General features: G+C 44.5%; 1 protein-coding gene across 7 annotated transcripts in view; it reads left to right on the top strand.

Annotated features, from left to right (window-relative positions):
• Positions 1 to 19,991, top strand: part of Thrap3 (thyroid hormone receptor associated protein 3) — a 38,674-nt gene extending 18,683 nt beyond the window's left edge. For 4 of the 7 annotated variants that reach the window (NM_146153.3, NM_001356455.1, NM_001356456.1 and 1 more), the window contains 9 exons: positions 3,259 to 4,161; positions 5,516 to 6,211; positions 7,717 to 7,889; positions 8,626 to 8,737; positions 10,545 to 10,629; positions 12,192 to 12,379; positions 16,408 to 16,603; positions 16,999 to 17,142; positions 18,456 to 19,991. In NM_146153.3, coding sequence (NP_666265.3) covers positions 3,259 to 4,161; positions 5,516 to 6,211; positions 7,717 to 7,889; positions 8,626 to 8,737; positions 10,545 to 10,629; positions 12,192 to 12,379; positions 16,408 to 16,603; positions 16,999 to 17,142; positions 18,456 to 18,677 — 2,719 coding nt within the window. In that variant the 3' untranslated portion in view covers positions 18,678 to 19,991. Of the gene's footprint in view, positions 1 to 3,258; positions 4,162 to 5,515; positions 6,212 to 7,716; positions 7,890 to 8,625; positions 8,738 to 10,544; positions 10,630 to 10,743; positions 10,937 to 12,191; positions 12,380 to 16,407; positions 16,604 to 16,998; positions 17,143 to 18,455 lie in introns of all 7 variants that reach the window. The other 3 variants (XR_003954927.1, XR_003954926.1, XM_030253452.1) reach the window with 2 other exon arrangements.
• The last annotated feature ends 324 nt before the right edge of the window (positions 19,992 to 20,315 follow it).

Raw genomic sequence — 20,315 nt, 5'->3', positions numbered from 1 at the left:
CTGGTGTCCCAGCTAGGCCTGATCCCTAATACATAGTTTTACGTTTCTTCCTGTATACACATCTATGATAAAGTTTAATTTACATTAACTACAGAAAGAGATTAACAGCAGTGAATAAGCAAAGTATTAATAAAATTTTGCTATAATAAAAACTGGTAAAATGTGGTAAATACTAAAGAATTAGGCTGGCAAGGTGGCTTAGTGGATAAAGGAATTTTGTGCCCAGCCTGAAGACATGAGTTTGGTCATTGGGATCCTCAAGGTAGAAGAGAACTGATTTCAAGTTGTCTTCTGACCTCTTATGCATAATACACCCAGTATACACACAAATAAATGGGACAATAAAGAATTGCTTATTTTTGGAATTTACCACTTAATATTTTTGACTCTGAATTGTCATAAGCAAAGCAAGACTTTGAATAAGGTAAGGGGGGTAACTATCATTTTACTACTTTTTAAAAGGTTTGTTTTTATTTTATGCGTATGAATGTGTGTATTTGTGCACCACATGCTATAGCTGTGAGCTAGCATGTGAGTGCTTTGACCCAGATCTGCTGCAAGAGCAAATGCTCTTAACTGCCGTCATCTCCACCTCCTTATTAATTTCATTTGTGTATATGTATATAGGCAGGCAGTGCCACAGTTAATGTGAGGTCAGAAAATAGTCTCCTTTCACGTGTGTCCCAGGATTGAACTCTGGGTTGAAATGTTTAGTGACAGGCCTGGATACCTCATGAGCTATCGGGCAAGCCTCGGGAACTCAGTGTAAAATTCTGGCACATGTCCTTTTAGTCCCAGCATTTGGGAGGCATAGTTAGGTAGAGCTCTTGAGTTTGAAGCCAGTCAGACTGCATAGTCAGACCCTGTTTCAACAACAAAACTAAAGCAAACATGGCTCAATGTTGCTCCATGGGAGAGAGAGTGCTTGCTGAGTGTACGTAAGGTTCTATGTTTTGTTATGAGCGCCCCCCCCCCCAATCCAAAAACCTCTCAGGTTTACTAGCTAGAACATGTTTTTAACTGAAGTGATGTACCAGTGAGCTATATTCCTAGTCCCATCTAAATTTTGTTTTCAAACTGGGTCTTGCTAAGTCACCTAGACATCCTGTAGCTTAGTTCCCTGCCCAGGCCTCCCAGATAACGTCCGATCGCATGTGTGTACTAACATGCTTTCCTGAAAGCTCCTGTAGAGCCTAGAAGACATCAAATCCTCTGGAGCTGGAGTCACAGCTGTGACAGACAGCTTGTGGATGGGGAATCAAATTCTGGTCCCCTGAGGAGCAGGAAGGCCCTTTTTTTTTTTTTTTTGGTTTTTTTCGTTTTTCGAGACAGGGTTTCTCTGTGTAGACCCGGCTGTCCTGGAACTCACTCTGTAGACCAGGCTGGCCTCGAACTCAGAAACCCGCCTGGCTCTACCTCCCAAGTGCTGGGATTAAAGGCTTGCGCCACCACGCCCGGCCGCAGGAAGTTCTTTTAACCACTGAACCTGCTCTCTATTCCCTAGTTGTTTTTGTTGTTTATTGAGACAATATCTCATGTACCAGAGGAGCTTCAAACTTGCTGTGTAGCTTTGGGATATTATTGCCTTCTGATGCTACTTCCTTACCTTGCAAGTGCTGGGATTAATAGGTGTGCACTACCGTGCCTGGCTAGACTTTTAATTAATGCAAAATAGTGAATTTCATTATTGGTTTCCATACATGAGTACCATATACTTTGATTATGCTATTGTTCCTGAAGGTATTTTATATCCTGAGATATTTTTTAGTATCCCCTAGTAATATTAATATTATGATTGGCAGAATAAGTGGTATTTAAGAACCTCATCAAGTGTCCTTAATCCTAGCACTCTGGGCAGAGACAGGCAGTTCTCTGGAAGTGTGAGGCCAGCCTATTCTGCATAGCAAATTCTCGGGGAGCCAGAGCTACCCTGAGACCCTGCTGCACCCTCCACCCCTCAAGAAAAAGGAAGATAGAAGAGCGAGAACTCAGTGAATTTGTACAAACCACTTTTTAAGATTACTATATTTATTGTTGTGTATGTGTGTGTTACAGCACGTATCTGGAAACCAGAGAACAACTTGTGAGAGTTGGTTCTCTCCAGCATGTGGGTCCTTATCTCTGACTACCCTGACCTTTGACTTCTTCACTGTCTTAGTTAGGGTTATTATTGCTATGATGAAACATCTTGACCAAAAGCGAGTTGAGAAGCAAAAAGGTTTATACTTCCATTGCTATTCATCATTGAAAGAAATCAGGACAGAAACTCACACGGGGCAGGGACCTGGAGGCAGGAACTGATGCAGAGGCCATGGAGGAGGGGTGCTGCCTACATGGTTTGATCAGCCTGTTTTCTTATAGAACCCAGGACCGCTAGCTCTGGGATGGGACCACCCACAACAGGCTAGGTCCTTCTCCATCAATCACTAATTGAGAAAATGTGTTACATAGTACAAACTTGCCTACAGCCTAATCTTAGGTATTTTCCGCAATTGAGGCTCTTTTCCTCTCTGATTGTAGCTTTTGTCAAGTGGACATGAACCAGCCAGTACACTGGCCCTGGCTTTGGCCTTTTTCATGGCTGGCTCCTGGTTGTCCACAGCATTGTGTTTTTGAGTCCTCATGGTTTTTGTCAGTGGACCTTGGCTCTATTACAGTTCTGTATTGAAATTCCAGCCTTGCGGTTGAGTTGAAAGGTGTTCGTTCACACTGTGGGAAAGTGACTGTCGCTAGGCTTGGGTGCCTCATGGTCAGATAGCACCACCTTGTGGCACTTCAGTGAGATCATAAAGCTGAGTCACAGAAACCTGACCTAAGTTAAACCATTTCCAGTCTTTAGCACAAAAGTAGTGTTTCATGTTTTTCTGATCTGATTTTGGCAGATTCTTTTGAGCTTTTTAATAGCTGTGATCTTTCTTTGATGGCAAGCTGTTAAAAATTGTGCCTTTACCAACTCAAACAGGTCTTATATGTGAGACTTCCAGGAGACTAGGATAGAGTATTGGAACCAGAGACTCTCTCAGTTACCTGCACCCACCTGCACACAGTAGCCACCTGCTAAGTGTCCTGTGCCTGTGTATTGTTAGTTTACAAAAGTGAGGGGAAGTTTATACCCTTGCTTTCACAACAAAATTGAAAATAAATATACAGAACAGTACAAATTGCAGTGTTAACTTTTGTTGGCAGTTGTTTGTTTGTTTTTTTTTTTTTAACGAGAATGCTGTGTAAAAAAACATTCCCCATTCCCTTCCTCTGCAGTTCTAGGTCTCGTTCCAGATCATATTCTCCAGCTCATAACAGAGAAAGGAATCACCCCAGAGTGTATCAGAATCGAGATTTCCGAGGTCATAACAGAGGCTACAGGAGGCCCTATTACTTCCGTGGGCGAAACCGAGGCTTTTATCCATGGGGCCAGTATAACCGAGGTGGCTATGGAAACTACCGTTCCAATTGGCAGAACTACCGGCAAGCATACAGCCCTCGTCGGGGCCGTTCTCGATCCCGGTCCCCAAAGAGAAGGTCCCCTTCACCACGGTCCAGGAGCCATTCTAGGAACTCTGACAAGTCATCCTCTGACAGGTCAAGACGCTCCTCATCCTCCCGGTCGTCCTCCAACCACAGCAGAGTTGAGTCGTCTAAGCGAAAGTCTACAAAAGAGAAAAAGTCCTCTTCCAAGGATAGCCGGCCATCTCAGGCAGCTGGTGATAACCAGGGAGATGAGGCTAAGGAGCAGACATTCTCTGGAGGCACCTCTCAAGATATAAAAGGGTCTGAGAGCTCAAAGCCATGGCCAGATGCCACCACCTATGGCGCCGGTTCTGCATCACGGGCCTCGGTTTCTGATCTGAGTCCCCGGGAGAGAAGCCCAGCTCTCAAAAGCCCCCTCCAGTCTGTGGTGGTTAGGCGCAGGTCACCACGCCCTAGCCCTGTGCCAAAACCCAGTCCTCCACTTTCTAATGCGTCCCAGATGGGCTCGTCTATGTCAGGGGGTGCTGGGTATCAGTCTGGAGCACACCAAGGCCAGTTCGACCATGGCTCTGGGTCTTTGAGTCCATCCAAAAAGAGCCCTGTGGGTAAGAGTCCACCAGCTACTGGCTCTGCATATGGCTCATCTCAGAAAGAGGAGAGTGCTGCTTCGGGAGGGGCAGCATATTCAAAAAGGTAAGTATCTCGTGTCCCCATCCCCAAGTGGTCCCTAGCCAGCAGCTTAGTTGTAATGATAGCGCCTGAGTTAGTGCTCTGCTTAACAGTAATAGAGTAGCACCTGTTCCCTGAGTTCATTAAAGGCATCACCCGAGGAAGCCTTAGCTTAACTCCAGCTTTCCTGAATACTTATTGTAATACAAGTTTCTTCCGATTAGTCTTCAGTGATGTTTATTCATTTAAAAACTTGCCTTGGATTCTCCCAATCTAAGCTAGAAAATAGTAGAGGTTTGAGGGTCAGCTACCAAAAAAAACATTTCTTTGCTAACATCATGGTCATTGGAGCTATAAGCTTCTAGGATCCACCATCTTGCTATGTTTGATATATATTAGTCCATCTGAAGAAGAGTCACACTGAAGAGAATGAGCAAAATAGGAAAGGCTGAGGTTTAGTCCAGGAGAGCCATTATTTACAAACGCAAGGTGGGTGTATGCCCTAGCAGAAGTTCCACGCTTTGTGATGGGAGAGAGGGTCCTGTTGTCCTGGAGGGAGCATAGTGAATTCAATAAAGAATTGTTTGTAGATTGGATGAAGTCAGAAATTGCAGGAAAGGTGTCGGAACTGTTTTAGTCAAGAGAGACTCAGCAAGAGGTTCTTCTATTCTTCTATTCTTTGCTCTCACTGGGACATTCTCAGGTGCTGCTGTCCCATGGCTCTTTGTTTATTAGTGTTGCTCATTAATTGCCCATAATTACATATGTTCAAAATCTGCAGTTAGGTTGCTTTGTAGTGTATGTTTTAGTCCTTCCAGAACTGAGTGTGTTTGAGTCTAGTCCCTGCTTTCTCCATTAGGAGAATAATGATTTTGCCACCTTCCTTTGTACTCTTTCCCCCATTAATAATTATTTTGTTTTTATGTGTTCACAGTATGTTTCATTATGTAGATCTTCTAGGTGACTTGAAGCAAATTTGAAGTCTCTTTTTGAGACTTGTATTTCCAAATGTGAGTTGTATAAAATCAAAACAGTCCAAGGTTGAACATTCTGTTTGCTTTGCTGAAAGCAGATTTTAAATGAATGAGTGAAAGTTGGGGTAAGACTTTAGTTGTTTTCCCCTTAGACCACATTGCATGCAGGTAAGTAAAAAAAAAAAAAATTCAGTATCCTAAATAACTTGCTCGTCTGGTTTTTTGGTCTTTATAAGGCACAGTTCTACTGACTCTTAAATGCTGAGTTCATAAATTGTTAGAACAGGTAGACAGGTCTGATAAAACTGGAATATAGCTATGAAACCAGAGCAGGAACAGGTGCTGTGATGGAGCAGGACGCTTAGGAGGCCTCCTGTGTGTCTCCCTTGTGTCTTTATAACTAGGTATCTGGAGGAGCAGAAGACTGAGAATGGGAAGGATAAGGAGCAGAAACAAACAAATGCCGATAAGGAGAAGCTGAAGGAGAAAGGGGGCTTCTCTGATGCTGATGTCAAAATGAAATCTGATCCATTTGCTCCCAAGACGGACTCTGAGAAGCCCTTCCGAGGCAGCCAGTCGCCCAAAAGGTATAAGCTTCGGGATGACTTTGAGAAAAAGATGGCTGACTTCCACAAGGAGGAGCTGGATGAGCACGATAAGGACAAAAGTAAGGGAAGGAAGGAACCCGAGTTTGATGATGAGCCCAAATTTATGTCGAAAGTCATAGCCGGTGCAAGCAAAAACCAGGAGGAAGAGAAGTCAGGCAAGTGGGAGAGCCTGCACACAGGGAAGGAAAAGCAGAGGAAGGCAGAGGAAATGGAGGATGAGCCTTTCACAGAGAGATCCCGAAAGGAGGAGCGTGGAGGGTCCAAGAGGAGTGAAAGTGGGCACAGGGGCTTTGTGCCAGAAAAGAATTTCCGGGTGACTGCGTACAAGGCGGTCCAGGAGAAAAGTTCATCGCCGCCCCCAAGGAAGACCTCTGAGAGCCGTGACAAGCTGGGAAGCAAAGGAGACTTTTCCTCAGGGAAGTCTTCCTTTTCCATTACCCGGGAGGCCCAAGTCAATGTCCGGATGGACTCCTTCGATGAGGACCTTGCACGGTGAGGAGCGCTCCTTGTTGACCCTCAGGGCTCTCAGGCCTAAATAGTTTCCTTACCCAGCCTTCCTGAGGATGGAAGTGTTGCTTTGCTGCCACCGTCGGTGCCAGTACCTTTATGTCTGTCCCTGGAGTGCAGATGATTATGGCTTACAGTGATGGTGGCCCCTGAGCATTGTTGGCCTAAAGAATCTTTCAGCCCTTGCTGGCTGCCTCTCTTTGTGTCTGGGAACTTGGAGCGGCCATTCTGGTCTGTTTTCCCTCCAAGCCGACTCCACCCACATTGTTTTACCTATGAAGACACTTGAGAACCGTGTCTCCATTGACGTGGGTCACCAGAATCCGATTATTTTTGCCACCATTAAATAGCAGAAAACTTCAAATTGATGGACTCGGCCTCTTCCGTTCTTCCTCTAACTTCAGGAAAGTATGGTGGAGCCCAGACTGGCTGCTTTTTGACATAGTCTAATCTACCCAGTCAGTTGGAACTCTGCCTGAATGGTGTCCTAGCCACATGTTCCACTCTTGCCCTTTCTGCTTAAGAAGCAAGGAGGGGGCAGACATGCCACAGCATGCACATGAAGGTCAGAGGACATCTTGTGGGAATGAGTTTTTTCTTTTTGCCATATGGGCTCTGGCTTGGTGGCCATTGCCTATACCCACTGAACTATCTCACCAGCCCACTGTTTGCTGCTTTTTGTTGCCTCATTGAATGACCTTCCTAGGCAAGTTAGTTGATCTTTTACAGTATCTTTTTTGTGTGTTAAAACAACTACAGTCACCAAGGTTTAACACTTCCCCACTTGAAGATTCTCAGTGAATTTTGGACCAACCTTTCCTTAGTTGTAATGTGATAGAGAACAAAAGGAACATTTGTGGGCTTAAAACTCCTTGGAAATGCCAGGCAGTTGGTGCTGCACACCTTTAATCCCAGCACTCAGGAGGAAGAGGCAGGTGGATCTTTGAGTCTGAGGCCACCTTGATCTACAGAGCTAGTTCCAGGACAGTCAAGGCTACACAGAAACCCTCTCTCAAAAAACAAAGGAAAAAAAAACAAACAAACCTTGGAACTGTCTCAGAAAGAAAAAAAGGAAGGAGGGGCTGGCAAGATGGCTAACCCTGGTGATCTGGAAGGACAGAAATGACTCCTACAAGTTGTCTTCTGACTTTTACTTGTGTATTCCACACATTTTCATCCTCCCCTCCCTGGCACAAAATAAGAGGAAGCTATGGTTCAGTGTTGGAAGACTCAGATACTTAGTATATACCAGGCCCTGGCTTTGATGCCCAGCATTCTACACCCTCACCCGAGCCTGTAAAGGCTGACCCATTCATGCAGTCCCAGCACTCAGGAGGCTGAGGCAGAACAAATCACAAGTTCACAGCCAGCCTTGATTTACATTGGGGGAAAAAGCTATCTTGAAAGTTAGAACTTCTATTTTTATGGTTAAAGAATTCTGACTTTCTGTATCTCTTGTTACACTGAATCTCCATGTATTTGTTTTTCAGACCTAGTGGTTTATTGGCTCAGGAGCGAAAGCTCTGTCGGGATCTAGTCCATAGCAACAAAAAGGAGCAGGAGTTCCGTTCCATTTTCCAGCACATACAGTCGGCTCAGTCTCAGCGTAGCCCCTCAGAACTGTTTGCTCAGCACATAGTGACCATTGTTCATCATGTTAAAGGTGAGTTGACGTCTGCCTGTTTGTCTTTCTAAAACAGGATGGCTAGGGAATGATGAAACCTCTAGGACCGTTAAAGCTACAGGCTAGGTAAAGGAACAGACTTCTGTAAGAAATTTCCATGTTTTAATAGAGATGAGTGTTTTGAAATGCTAGCAATCTGTAATCATGATAACAAAATTCTCAACACAAAGTATGGAGAGTAACTTTTTAAAGGTTTGTTTTATACTTTTTTATATGTATGTGTCTGGAATGGGAGGTTCCCGTGGAGGCCAGAAGAAGGTGAGCGTTACATTAGGTTTTGAGCTATCTGAGAAGGGTGCTGGAAAGCAAGCGTGTGTCCTCTGGGAGGACTGTAACCTTTCTTTCCCAAGTTCTATTGTTCCCCTGAGAAAATGGAGGTGGGCAGGTTTAGAAATTGCCAAGAGCAATGATTCAGAAAGCTGAACTTGGCTGGTTACAGGCTCAGTCTAGAGTGAAAGTCAAGTAATAATTGGTCCTATACCCCAAACCGAGGTGAGCACCAGGGTCTTTGTCCTGGTATCATGTTCCTAAGATACGGGAGCAAACTAGAAACCCAGCATTGGATTGTTTCTGAACCAGCCACTTTTCTTTCTTTTTCAGTGTATTACTTGGGTTTGAATACTTGTTGTATCTGTGTGGCTACAGGTTCTTGGGAGAGTTGAACCTTGTACCTGCCTTTGGTAGTCTATTAATGCATTTCTTTGATTCTTAACAGAGCATCACTTTGGATCCTCTGGAATGACATTGCATGAACGCTTTACTAAATACCTAAAGAGAGGAAATGAACAAGAAGCAGCTAAAAATAAGAAAAGCCCAGAGATACACAGGTGGGGTCCTCAGCCTGTGATAAAACTCTTGTCATCTGATACTAAACTCGCCTTGATGAGTTCTCTAACGCACTTTGGATCCTAAATTTAGGCTAATATTCTCTAGGGTTCTTGAATATCTTGGACATTTGTATTTGAGGGTGAAAAGGATGCTTTGAAGGCTGTACTCTTATCACATTGGGCCCAGTAAACCTGAAGTTCCTGTAGTAAGAATAAATACTGACTTTTTTTTTTTTTTTTTGGTTTTTCGAGACAGGGTTTCTCTGTGTAGCCCTGGCTGTCCTGGAATTCACTTTGTAGTCCAGGCTGCCTCGAACTCAGAAATCCGCCTGCCTCTGCCTCCCAAGTGATGGGATTAAAGGCATGTGCTACCACTGCCCGGCCAAATACGGACTTCTTTAAGCAACCTTACATATTTCATATATTTTACTTAGGAGGATTTGCTGGAGAAGATGGTTGAGGGAGAAGCTTAAAATTGACTTATCTCGAGGTTTAAGTAAGGTCCAGCAGGTTTAAAACTTGTAATTAATGGGCTGGAGAGATGGCTCAGCAGTTAAGAGCACTGCTCTTCCAGAGGTCCTAAGTTCAATTCCCGGCAACTATATGGTGGCTCACAGCCATCTATAATGGGATCTGATGCTGTCTTCTGGTGTGTCTGAAGACAGCTACAGTGTATGCATTCCTATACATAAAATAAGTCTTTTTTTTAAAAACTGGTAATTAGGGAATTTGTTAGGCACGTGGAGATTTTGGAAGGAAACAAAGTTGATCATACCTGTAAGTCCTTAGTAGTCAATCAGCTTAGTACTGGGGAAGACCAAGTTTGTAAAGACATCCTTAGGTACAGCATCTGGTGAGGTCTGTCAGCTTAGGGCAGTTTCTTACCTAGAACCAGTCTTACAGAGAAATAATGGAAATAATCAGATTCTCAAGAAGGGAATTGCTCTTTGAGTTTAGCAGAACATAAATATGTAGTCAGGGCAGTAGATGTGATTATAAGCAAATCTAAGATTGAATCTATCTTGCAAGCTAGTAGCACTATTGGGAAGGAACTGAGGCTGGCCATAGCAATACACATTTTTAATCCCAGCACTGGGAGGCAGAGGTAGGCAGATCTCTGATCAGCCTGGTCTACATAGCGAGTTACAAGAGAGCTGTGTATGACTTCATAGATTGTTTCAAAAACAAAACAAGAATGGTGTGCTGGGGATCATAGCTTAGCAGTGGAGTGCTTGCCTGGTCTGTGCAAAGCTCTGAGGTTAGTATTCTCCCACCCCACCCCTAAATAAAATAACGGAACTTGGCTCAGCCAGTAAAACTGCATGTTGCCAATTTATTTGCATAAGTTATCCTCTGACCCCCTCACTTGCTGTGAATTGTGCAATAAAGATGAGCATGTGAATGCACAGGCACACACAAATACAAATAAACGAAGACTTTTTTGTTTGTTTTTCGAAACAATTTCTCTGTATATCCCTGGTTATCTTGGAAATCCCTCTGTAGATCAGGGTGACTTGGAACTCCGAGATTATCTGCCTTTTAAATTACTTATTTTGTGTGGGGTAAAGGGCGTGTTTTCATTACAGGTCTAATTCAGGGATAAAGTGCATGCTAGGCTACACACTTAATCTTAACACCAGAAAAGGGGGGGGGACGGAGAGAGAGAGTTAATGAGAATATATACATAGTAACAGATAAGCTATAAAAGCACTTGTGTCTATCTATGACTCCTTTACCTACCTTAGGATCTACCTTGTTAACCAGTATTCTGTAGAATTGTATACAATTTCTTTATTTTTAATTTTAGGAGGATAGACATTTCCCCCAGTACATTCAGAAAGCATGGTTTGACTCATGAGGAATTGAAAAGTCCACGGGAACCTGGCTACAAGGTGAACTGTTGCTTTGATCAGTAATTTCAACAAAATGAGTGCGTTGGGCATGAACTTGACAGAAATGTGTTTGTTTAAATTACTCTCTACTTAAGTTTGTGTTTTTCTTTTAAGGATGGGCATAATTCTAAAAATGAACTACAAAGGGTTAATTTTTATTAAAATGTATCAACAACCTTTGTGAAGTGGTTAGAATATGGTAAATGACCCCAGAGTCTATTGAGGTGAGCTTGAGAAAAAAAAGAGAGGCGTTTTGGAACAAGTGCCCATGATGAGAGAAGAAACTTTTTGTGATATTTTTCTGCTTGTAAGTATTATCAAATCAACTGTCTACATGCACTATTTCCAACCATGATTTCAGAAAGACATGCATGTCAGAGCAGAGTGAAATATTCATATCTTAACTCAGTAGACTGTGTTGAACAGCTGGTGCGCTTTTTTTTGTTTTTTCCTAACATTGTACCATATCATCTGTCGGTTACTGTTACTTTAAAATGGCCTGGCTATATTTGCAATGATGTGCACATAACACTGTTATTAAGAGGTTTAAACTCATGCAGTCTCTTACTGTAAAATAAATAGATGGAGTTTTTAAGATCTTAATATTTATTGACCATCATTCATATATACAGTTGAAATTTGGAATGAAAGATGGCTGTTCTGTGCTGCTGAAACCTTTTTTTTTTTTAATGCTATTTTAAAAATTTCCAAACAAATTTGTCTTTTTGGTTGAAAGTGTCGAGAGACACCTTGTGCAATCTCTGGTCTTCTACCCCTTTCCCCTGTCTCCACATGCCTGGCCCTAGTGAAGCAGCAGAAGTCTGTGCTCCATGCCTCCAACAGCCAGTTTCTCAGTGATGCTGTCTAGTGGCCCAAGGAGCGATGGCTGCATTTGTTCTTTGTTGTCATTTGTCTATTTATTGGCTTAGACCCTCTCAGAAACGGATTGATAATAAACCTTCCTATCAGTCTTGCTATTAATGTCAATATTATTGCATTGAGAAGTCTATGGTTCATGTATGTAAGATGTTAATACAGAGCAGACAACTTCCAGTTAGGGAGGGCTTGTTTCCATTAGATCAGTCCCAGTGCGTGCTGTCTCTAAGGCCGTCTTAGGCATCTGCCCTCATGAATTTCCCCAGGTGTTACTAAAGGCCATTGCAGAGTTGATCTGGCCAATGATGCTTTTCTTTTCTTATTCTTAAAATACCTTAAGGTAGTTCCACACAGGAATGGGTAGCTGCTTTAGGTAGAGAGAAGTAAGCATTTCCTATATATAAACTTAATAAAAACACCTTCCAGAGCTGATTTTGGACATCTTGGCATGAACACCTAGCCAGTCATTACTGGGACACGGGAAACAAAGTAAAATTCATATACAGCATTTTCAAGAGATAGCACCTTGATTGTTCTTTTGGAAAATGAAACAAAACAACAACAACAAACCAAGGCTGAGGGGCGGCTCTTAGACCCCCAGGGCTCCTTTAGTAGAGACCACAGTGAGAATGAGTGAGTCAGCAGTTCTGGATCCCAAAACCGTAATTTTGACATCTTTTTGGCAGGCTGAGGGAAAATACAAAGATGATCCTGTTGATCTTCGCCTTGATATTGAACGTCGTAAAAAACATAAGGAGAGAGATCTTAAGCGAGGTAAATCAAGAGAGTCAGTGGATTCCAGAGACTCTAGCCACTCAAGAGAAAGATCAACTGAAAAGACAGAGAAAACCCACAAAGGATCAAAGAAGCAGAAGTACGTGATGCCCGGGCTTGTTACCCTAGATTCTGGAGTAAAGTCTCTCCACAGCACACTGGGTGGCTGTAGGTCTGAACACAAAACCCTGGCTGGCTTAGAAGTTACTGTGTAGAACAGACTGCTCACACTGCCCCTCCTCTGTATTGAGATTACAGAGAGAGCACATGTTCCTTTGGGCTCTTGTACACTGGTTAGGAATTCAAGTATTTGCAGCCTTGTCTTAAATACCATGTAATAAAGAGAAGATCTCTAACTTACAAATAGAATTTCTATATCTAGGTAATGTTATCTTTGTCCAAAGAAAGGTTTGTGCAAGAAATTAATGCTGGTAAGGATGGTATGGAGATTCATTGGAAAGGTTAGTTGATGGATGTGGTCTTTCTCATTGAACATTTTCTCAATGTACTTACAGTTTAGAAAGTCATTGTTGTTGAATAAAAATACTAACCAGCTAGAACTAGATAGGAGAGAATTGTTGGTGTTAAATGTCTTTTAAACTAGTTTCACAGACAGTTCAAAAGAAGTGTTCCAAATATTTTTTTCTTTTTTTGTTTTGGGTTTTGGTTTTTCAAGACAGGGTTTCTCTGTATAGCCCTGGCTGTCCTGGAACTCACTCTGTAGACCAGGCTGGCCTCGAACTCAGAAATCCACCTGCCTCTGCCTCCCAAGTACTGGGATTAAAGGCATGCGCCACCACTGCCCAGCCCAAATATTTCTTAAAGTAGTCATTGTTGAATTATGTAGGACAACATAGCATGTCAGTGCCATGGAATTTCTGTTTACCTTTTTTTGATGGTGCTAGAGAGTGAGCCCTGCGCCCTCCACATACTCTGGCAAGTATATTCCAGCTGAACTACATAGCATCCACCTTCAGTGCACCGTTGAAGGTTCTACAGTGTTGGTCACCTTTCATTCAGTGGAGCAGAGTCGTAGCCTTTACCTTCTCAAAAAGCTGCATCTCTGCTGTTCTGAACTTGAACTGGCAGGCTTTTCTCACAGGTGTCTCAGGCTGGCTTCATTCTCTGTTTAGCAGCTAAGAGTGGCTTAAACGCCTGATCCTTATTTACCTCCCAAGGGTGGGTTGATAACTGTGCACTGCATTGTTACTGCTGAAGAGGGGGGATTCCCACAGGAACCTTAGGAGTGAGTGTAAAAAGGTAATTCTGCTGGTTCTTTCTGAAATACGCCTACCCCTGAGTTGCAGTGTAACTTTTAATAAGTTGCTTGAGCAGGTTTCTATAGGGCAGTGCCAGCCCTACCAAAGAACGGTAACGGGGCTACCAAATCACTCTAAGGTGTCAGAAGAACCAAGCTCGCAGAAGTAGACACCTCAAGATATTCTGTAGTCTTTCTTAATTTTGGGGGAGTGGGTGGGTTTTAAGACAGGGTTTTTCTATGTAGCCCTGGCTGCCCTGGAACTCACTCTGTAGACCAGGCTGGCCTCAAACTCAGAAATCCTTCTGCCTCTGCCTCCCAAATGCTAGGATTAAAGGCGTGCGCCACCACTGCCCAGCTCTATCTATCTATCTATCTGTCTGTCTGTCTGTCTATCTATCTATCTATCTATCTATCTATCTATCTATCTATCTAATATGCCTTTGTATTTTGCCTGCCTGTGTTTGTGTGAGGGTGTCAAATCCCCTGGAACTCGAGCTGAGGACATGTGTGAACTGCCATTTGGGTGCTGGAAATTGAACCCAGAACCTCTGGAAGAGCAGCCAGTGCTGTGCTCTTAAACCACTAAGCCACTCTCCAACCCCCGAGCTCGCACCTGCCCCGTTGGGCCAGCAATTAAAAGCAGTTGTTTGATTCCCAGCATCCATATGACAAGCTGGAACCATCCAGCCCTGGCAATTAATGAACACCTTTTGGCTTCCTTTGGACACTGTTGGACACTGCATGCTTTAGTGCCAGAGTCAAGGACAATGATTAGATTTTATGACTATTCTTATTACTCTGTCTCTGTACAGGTGGCAAAAACTTGTTTGTTTTGTTTTGGGTTTGGTTTTTCAAGGATAGGGTTTCTCTTGATAGACTGGTCTTGAACTTACTGCCTCTTGCCTCTTGAGTGCTGGGATGAAAGGTATGCACCACCACTGCCTGGCTCAAATTGGGACCTCTTGAGAGTCTTAACTTCTCAAAAGTCTTGCACTGAGTTTTGGAGCGGTTGGGTTTTTACATCCTGGTCATGAGAAGAACAACTGTAAGTCTCTCCTTTTCATAAGTAGTTATTAAAATGAGGGGGAGCTGAAGGAAGTAGGAGGACGTCTTAGTCAAAGGTCTCTATTTTTGTATGAAACACCACAAAAAGCAAGTTGGAGAGGAGAAGGTTTATTTGGCTTATTCTTCCAGATCTATAGTCCGTCGCTAGAGGAAGTCGGGACAGGAACTCAAGCAGGACAGGAACCTGGAGGCAGAGCTGATGCAGAGGCCATGGAGGGTGCTGCTTACTGACTTGCTTCCCCGGCTTACTCAGCCTGCCTTTTATAGAACCCACGACCACCAGCCCAGTGGTCCTGGGTTCCACAGTGGGCTGGGCCTTTTCCCCACTGATCACTAGTTGAGAAAATGCCTTATATTTGGATCGCATCTGAGCCTTCTTTCTGTGATGACTGTAGTTTGTGTCAGGTTGGCACACAACCAGCCAGGGCAGAGGGCAAAGTGCTTTTTTTTTTTTTTTTTTTTTTAGTGTGTATGAATGTTGTTTTTTCCTCAAATGTCTATGTACCATGCGTTTGTCTGGTGCTGAAGGAAGCCAAGAAAGGGTGTTGGCTCCCCGGGACTGGAACTATCGGTGGTTTTGAGCTGTCACATGGGTGCCAGGAGTCAAGCAAGTACCCTTAATAGATGGGCCAACTCTCCACCCCAAAGTGCTTTACATAAATGAAGAACTGAGAAATAGTTTGTGGGAGCTTGGTCCTTCTGATACCTTAGAGTCATTTAGTAGAGTCCTCTGTTACCTTTGGCAGGGTTGGCACCATCTTGTAGTGTATAGACAATGAGTCACAATCATCATCTCGTTTGTCTAGTCTATAATTTCCCAGATGAAGGGAAAGGAAGAGAAATCACTCCAGAAAGAGTCGCTGCCTATTCTGGGCTTAACAGCGCAGCCTGTTTGAGCTCAGTCTGAGGTGGTTAGAACAGGGGTGGGCTAATTAGAAATCAGTTTGAAGGCAGAGGCAGGCGGATCTCTGAGTTCAAGGCCAGCCTGGTCTACAAAGTGAGTTCCAGGACAGCCAGGGCGACACAGAGAAACCCTGCCTCGAAAAACCAAAAAAACCCAAAAACAAACAAACAAAACAGTTTGAATCAAGGCTCTGCTCAGCTCTGTCACCTATACATTGAGAAATTTGGAATTCTCTGGTCACTTTGCTGAATACTTGTTTTATCACTAAGGAGTTTCATCCTTGGTGTGCCACCCACCACCTGCGCCCACCCACAGCACAGCTTTTCTTTTGAGTATTAGTAGTGACAACACACTAACAAAGGGGCTTTGCTGCAATACCTGAGCCAGCCAGTGTGACTCACAGGCTTACTTGGCTTCTCTATTGATTCACGTGTTAGACTGATAATGGAGGCCATGGTTGTTTTGTGTTCTTCATGTGTGATGCATACTCACCACGGGCCTAGAAACTGTTGTGTCACTGAAAATGACTGGGGAACAGAGAGGAAACCCCAGGTCTACTGGTGGGCAGGGGTGAAAGGGGTGAACAGGTTGGTGTTGACTTGGTTGTTTGGTAGTTTGGCTGGCTGACAGACCAGTCTTGATTTTGTTTTTTTGTTTCTCTCTCTTTTGTTTCTCTCTCTCTCTCCCTCCCTCCCTCCCTCCCTTCCCTCTCTCTCTCTTTCTTGCTTTCTTGCTTTCTTTCTTTTTCAAGACAGGGTTTCTCTGTGCAGCCCTGGCTGTCCTGGAACTCACTCTGTGGACCAGGCTGGCCTCGAACTCCGCCTGCCTCTGCCTCCCGAGTGCCGGGATTAAAGGCGTGCGCCACCACACCCGGCTTTCTTTCTTTTTTTTAATGTAGGAAGCACCGCAGAGCAAGAGACCGGTCCAGGTCCTCCTCCTCCTCCTCCCAGTCCTCCCATTCCTACAAAGCAGAGGAGTACCCTGAGGAGGCAGAAGAGAGGGAGGAGAGCACCTCAGGTTTCGACAAATCCAGATTGGGGACCAAAGACTTCGTGGGTCCGAATGAAAGAGGCGGCAGAGCTCGGGGAACCTTTGTAAGGGCCTCCTCCTAATCCTAGTGAAATCTCAGTAGGATACCAGTTCTTTTGCCTCTGGTCTGAGCTAGCTAGTTGTAGATTGTTTGGCTTCCTAAGCTTCTACATTCACTTGTTTCTCTGATTCTAATCACTTCCAAAGCCTTTTATAGCTTCCCCTCCCAGACTTTTCCCCTGCACCTTAGATCCTGATTGAAGGAAGGCCTCTGACTATGTACACCCCCTGGACTGTCTACTTGGGAGGGGTGGAGAAAGGATTGGGTAGAAACTAGTTTAAGTACTAGTGACTCGAAACCAGCTTCCCATTCCTTGTCACAAAATGTTCTAACAGAATGCAAGGGACATTCTACTGCTCATATGAGTCTCTGTTCCTGTTGCTGCTTTTATTCCTACAGCAATTTCGTGCAAGAGGGAGAGGATGGGGCAGAGGAAACTATTCTGGTAACAATAACAACAACAGCAACAATGATTTTCAAAAGAGAAGCCGGGAAGAAGAGTGGGATCCAGAGTACACGCCCAAGAGCAAGAAGTATTACTTGGTAGGTGTCTGGGACTAACCAAGAAGGGCAGGAAGCCTTTTTGTACATGGTGCTCATTTGAAGGCCTTAATTGGTCTGTTTGACCTTGTGCCTAAATGTGCATGCAGGCTCAGAGCACTGTGGCTATGTTAGTATAGTGCAGCCTCTTCTCCCGGGGGCTAAGTCAGTTTTGGTTCTTCTAGGTGGTTATGGATTCCAAAACAAGAAAGAAATGTTACTGTTGCCCTTCCTATCCTGTGATCTCTGACTCCTCCCTCACCCACAATCTCTGTCACCCTCTGCTACTGGATTGATAAGAAAGGCAGTTCTAGACATGTTTGAGGAGAAAAGGAGGTTACGGTAATGAAATGCAGCTGAGAGTTTGTCTCACCTCAGTTGTGGGTCCTTCTCTCTCCTCTGACTGTTACCTAGTCAGGAACTCTTGACCTTGTTGTGATTCAGCAGGCCTAGATCCAAGCCTGTGTGACTCTTGAGGGTTGTGTCCAGTTGCTCCGAGCCAGTTTGAAGCTTCTAGAAGACATAGGTGTGGGGTTGTTGTGAAAGGAGGGCCCTATAAAGGCCCTTCCCTGCTTCTGTTTTTCACCTGAGGGAGCATTGCCCATCTGATCTGGTCTGGTTGTTGTGGCACATTGCGACCTTGGACAGAAGCAGCTGGCAGCTTGGCTGACCTTCAGGAGCTAAGACTTTGGCTTTTGAGTGTGGTACTTGTACTGTGAAGTATGTTTCTAGTCATTAGGTGAGGTTGTTAAGTACAGGCTTTCAAAATGATACATTCACTCTCCTTTTTGTTCTCTCTGCTGAGGAGACGTCAGAACTGGGGCTGTTCAAGGTGTAGGCTGCTTTTCCTCCTGTGAACACATTGCCTCCTTAATACAGCTGAAGAGAGAGGCACAACAAAAGGGCAGCCTGGGGTGGGAGGTTTGGAAGTGCTTCCCCTCATGTATGTCTCTGCCAGCTCTTCTTTCTCTAATGGCCCAGTTCCATCTCATATGTTAGTATAACTTTCAAAATTCTTTTGAACAATGGTATTGTAAATACTAATAGTATTTACATAATGGTAGTGGTGGGGTAGGTGGGGTTAAATGAGATGATGCCTCTTGGTCGGTCTGCGTTTTGAAGGTGTCACTGTGCAGTGTTTGTTCTGTTGCATTAGTTCTTGGAGTTCCTTAGTTACAGCAGGGATGTTCCTCGGTCTGAGCCTGTGGGAGCTTTGAGTGGGAGAAGGGCAGAAAAGAAGGCTGCGGGAGGCATAGGCGCTCTGGCCTGTGGATGGGTAGAGTGCTAGCACTGATGCCAGTCTTCTTCCCTTGCAGCATGACGACCGGGAAGGCGAGGGCAGCGACAAGTGGATGGGCCGAGGCCGAGGCCGAGGAGCCTTTCCCCGGGGGCGGGGCCGGTTCATGTTCCGGAAGTCCAGTACCAGCCCCAAGTGGGCCCATGACAAGTTCAGTGGGGAGGAGGGAGAGATAGAAGACGACGAGAGTGGGACAGAGAACAGAGAAGAGAAGGACAGTTTACAGCCCTCAGCTGAGTAGGGGCCGCTCTTGATGGAGCCCTTGCCCGGGGAAGAAAGGCGCTGGGAGAGGCTGGTGGAGCTAAACAAGGAGCCTCAAGAAGATCCTGAAAACGCCACCCCACAACCCACTTGCCACACAGAATCCATCCCACGACAGCAGAGTGTCCCTGGTGCCATCCGTCTCACTGGACAGAGGACAGGACGTTGCCACCGAGCCTAGATGAGACCACACACTGGGCTCCTGCTGCTGCTGGTGGTGTGGGGGGTGGGCAGGGTAGGGAGAAGGATGCTGATGCTTGGACTTTGTTTTGGTTTTGTTGTCCCACCCCCACTCCCACCCCAATTAGAAACCAAGTTTTCTTCATTGCATTTCATTTGGAACTAAATGGGAATTTGGTTTTCAGTCTCTTCCTGTCCTGAGTTTTATTAAGAAATCCTTTTTTCTTTTTCTTCTTTTTAGGGGATATATAGTAATATTAGTGTAAAGATTTTAATTTGGGCAACTTTGACTCTTAAGAGAAAACAAAGCATGTGAATAAAAATTGAAGTGTTCACCTCAGTTTGGGACCAAACTGCTTGGATCTTGTACAAACCGGTTTTGTATGTTGAGGAGGAGTTTAAGGCCTTTCTGACCACCTCGTGTTCCCCTTTCTACACAGCCATGTATCCCGTGGAGTTGCTCCCAGCCTCCCCATGCACCCTGCTCTGTCTCATTTCTCCTGGGCTGGGCTTCCCATTCTCCACCAGCAGCTCCAGTGTCCCAACCTTTGTAGTCCTGCTGGTCTTCAGCAAGAGGAGTGGAAACTGGAGGGCAGTTTCTGGACGGTTTTCTAAGAAACTTCTGAATTCTATTATCTTTACAAATACAAGATGAGAAAATAATTTTTTCAATATTTTTTATTAATCTTTTTATAAAATGAAAAGAAACGCCTATGATTAAGGATGGTGGTTATGGCTGGGTGGTCTGTGGGGTTGTGTGTTTTTGGGTTTTTCCTTTTTTTTTTCTCTTTAACCTTACGTTTTGGGTTGAAACATTTTCAGATGTTGGGGGGCATCCTCATTAAAGGGTCCTTGTGCTTGCCTTCCGGGGCAGCGGTCCCCAGCAGGTGAACCGCTGCCTGCGCGCATCTGTTGGACGCCGACTGCACCCTCCTCCCTCCCCAGCCTTCGCTCTTGGGTTGTTGTGCATACTTCCCTTTACTTTGCTAATTTCAATAGTTATGTTGGTTTTACTTGAATGATTCATGTTTAGGGGAGAACAAAAAAACACCCTTAAATTTTTGTTTCAACTCCTCCTGCAAATAAAAACAATAAATGAAGTGGCAGATGTAAACGGACTGTGTTTGTTGCTTGTGTGAGTGACCCTGGGTTAATAGGTCCCATAGAATATACCATAGTTTTCGTCTCTGGGAAGAAGGACTTCTTGTTCTCAGTGGAGGCTGTGCATTCTGTGTTTTTGACTCCTCCAAGAACCAAACCTAGCTACCATGCCAGAAGTCAGGACTTTGGCTTCCTTGGTGCTGGGGCAGGGGTCAAGGCTGCAGTGAGCTGGCTCGGCCTTTATATGTTAACCCACAAGGAAGAGGTGAGCCTAGCCCAACTGGTAAACTGGGTGGACCCTAACCTTCAGACTCTTGCCAGCCCTTATTAAAAGTTG

Source organism: Mus musculus, chromosome 4 (assembly GCF_000001635.26).
Source record: "Mus musculus strain C57BL/6J chromosome 4, GRCm38.p6 C57BL/6J".
NCBI classification, from domain to species: Eukaryota; Metazoa; Chordata; class Mammalia; order Rodentia; family Muridae; genus Mus; species Mus musculus.
This window is presented reverse-complemented; position numbering and strand designations above follow the sequence as displayed.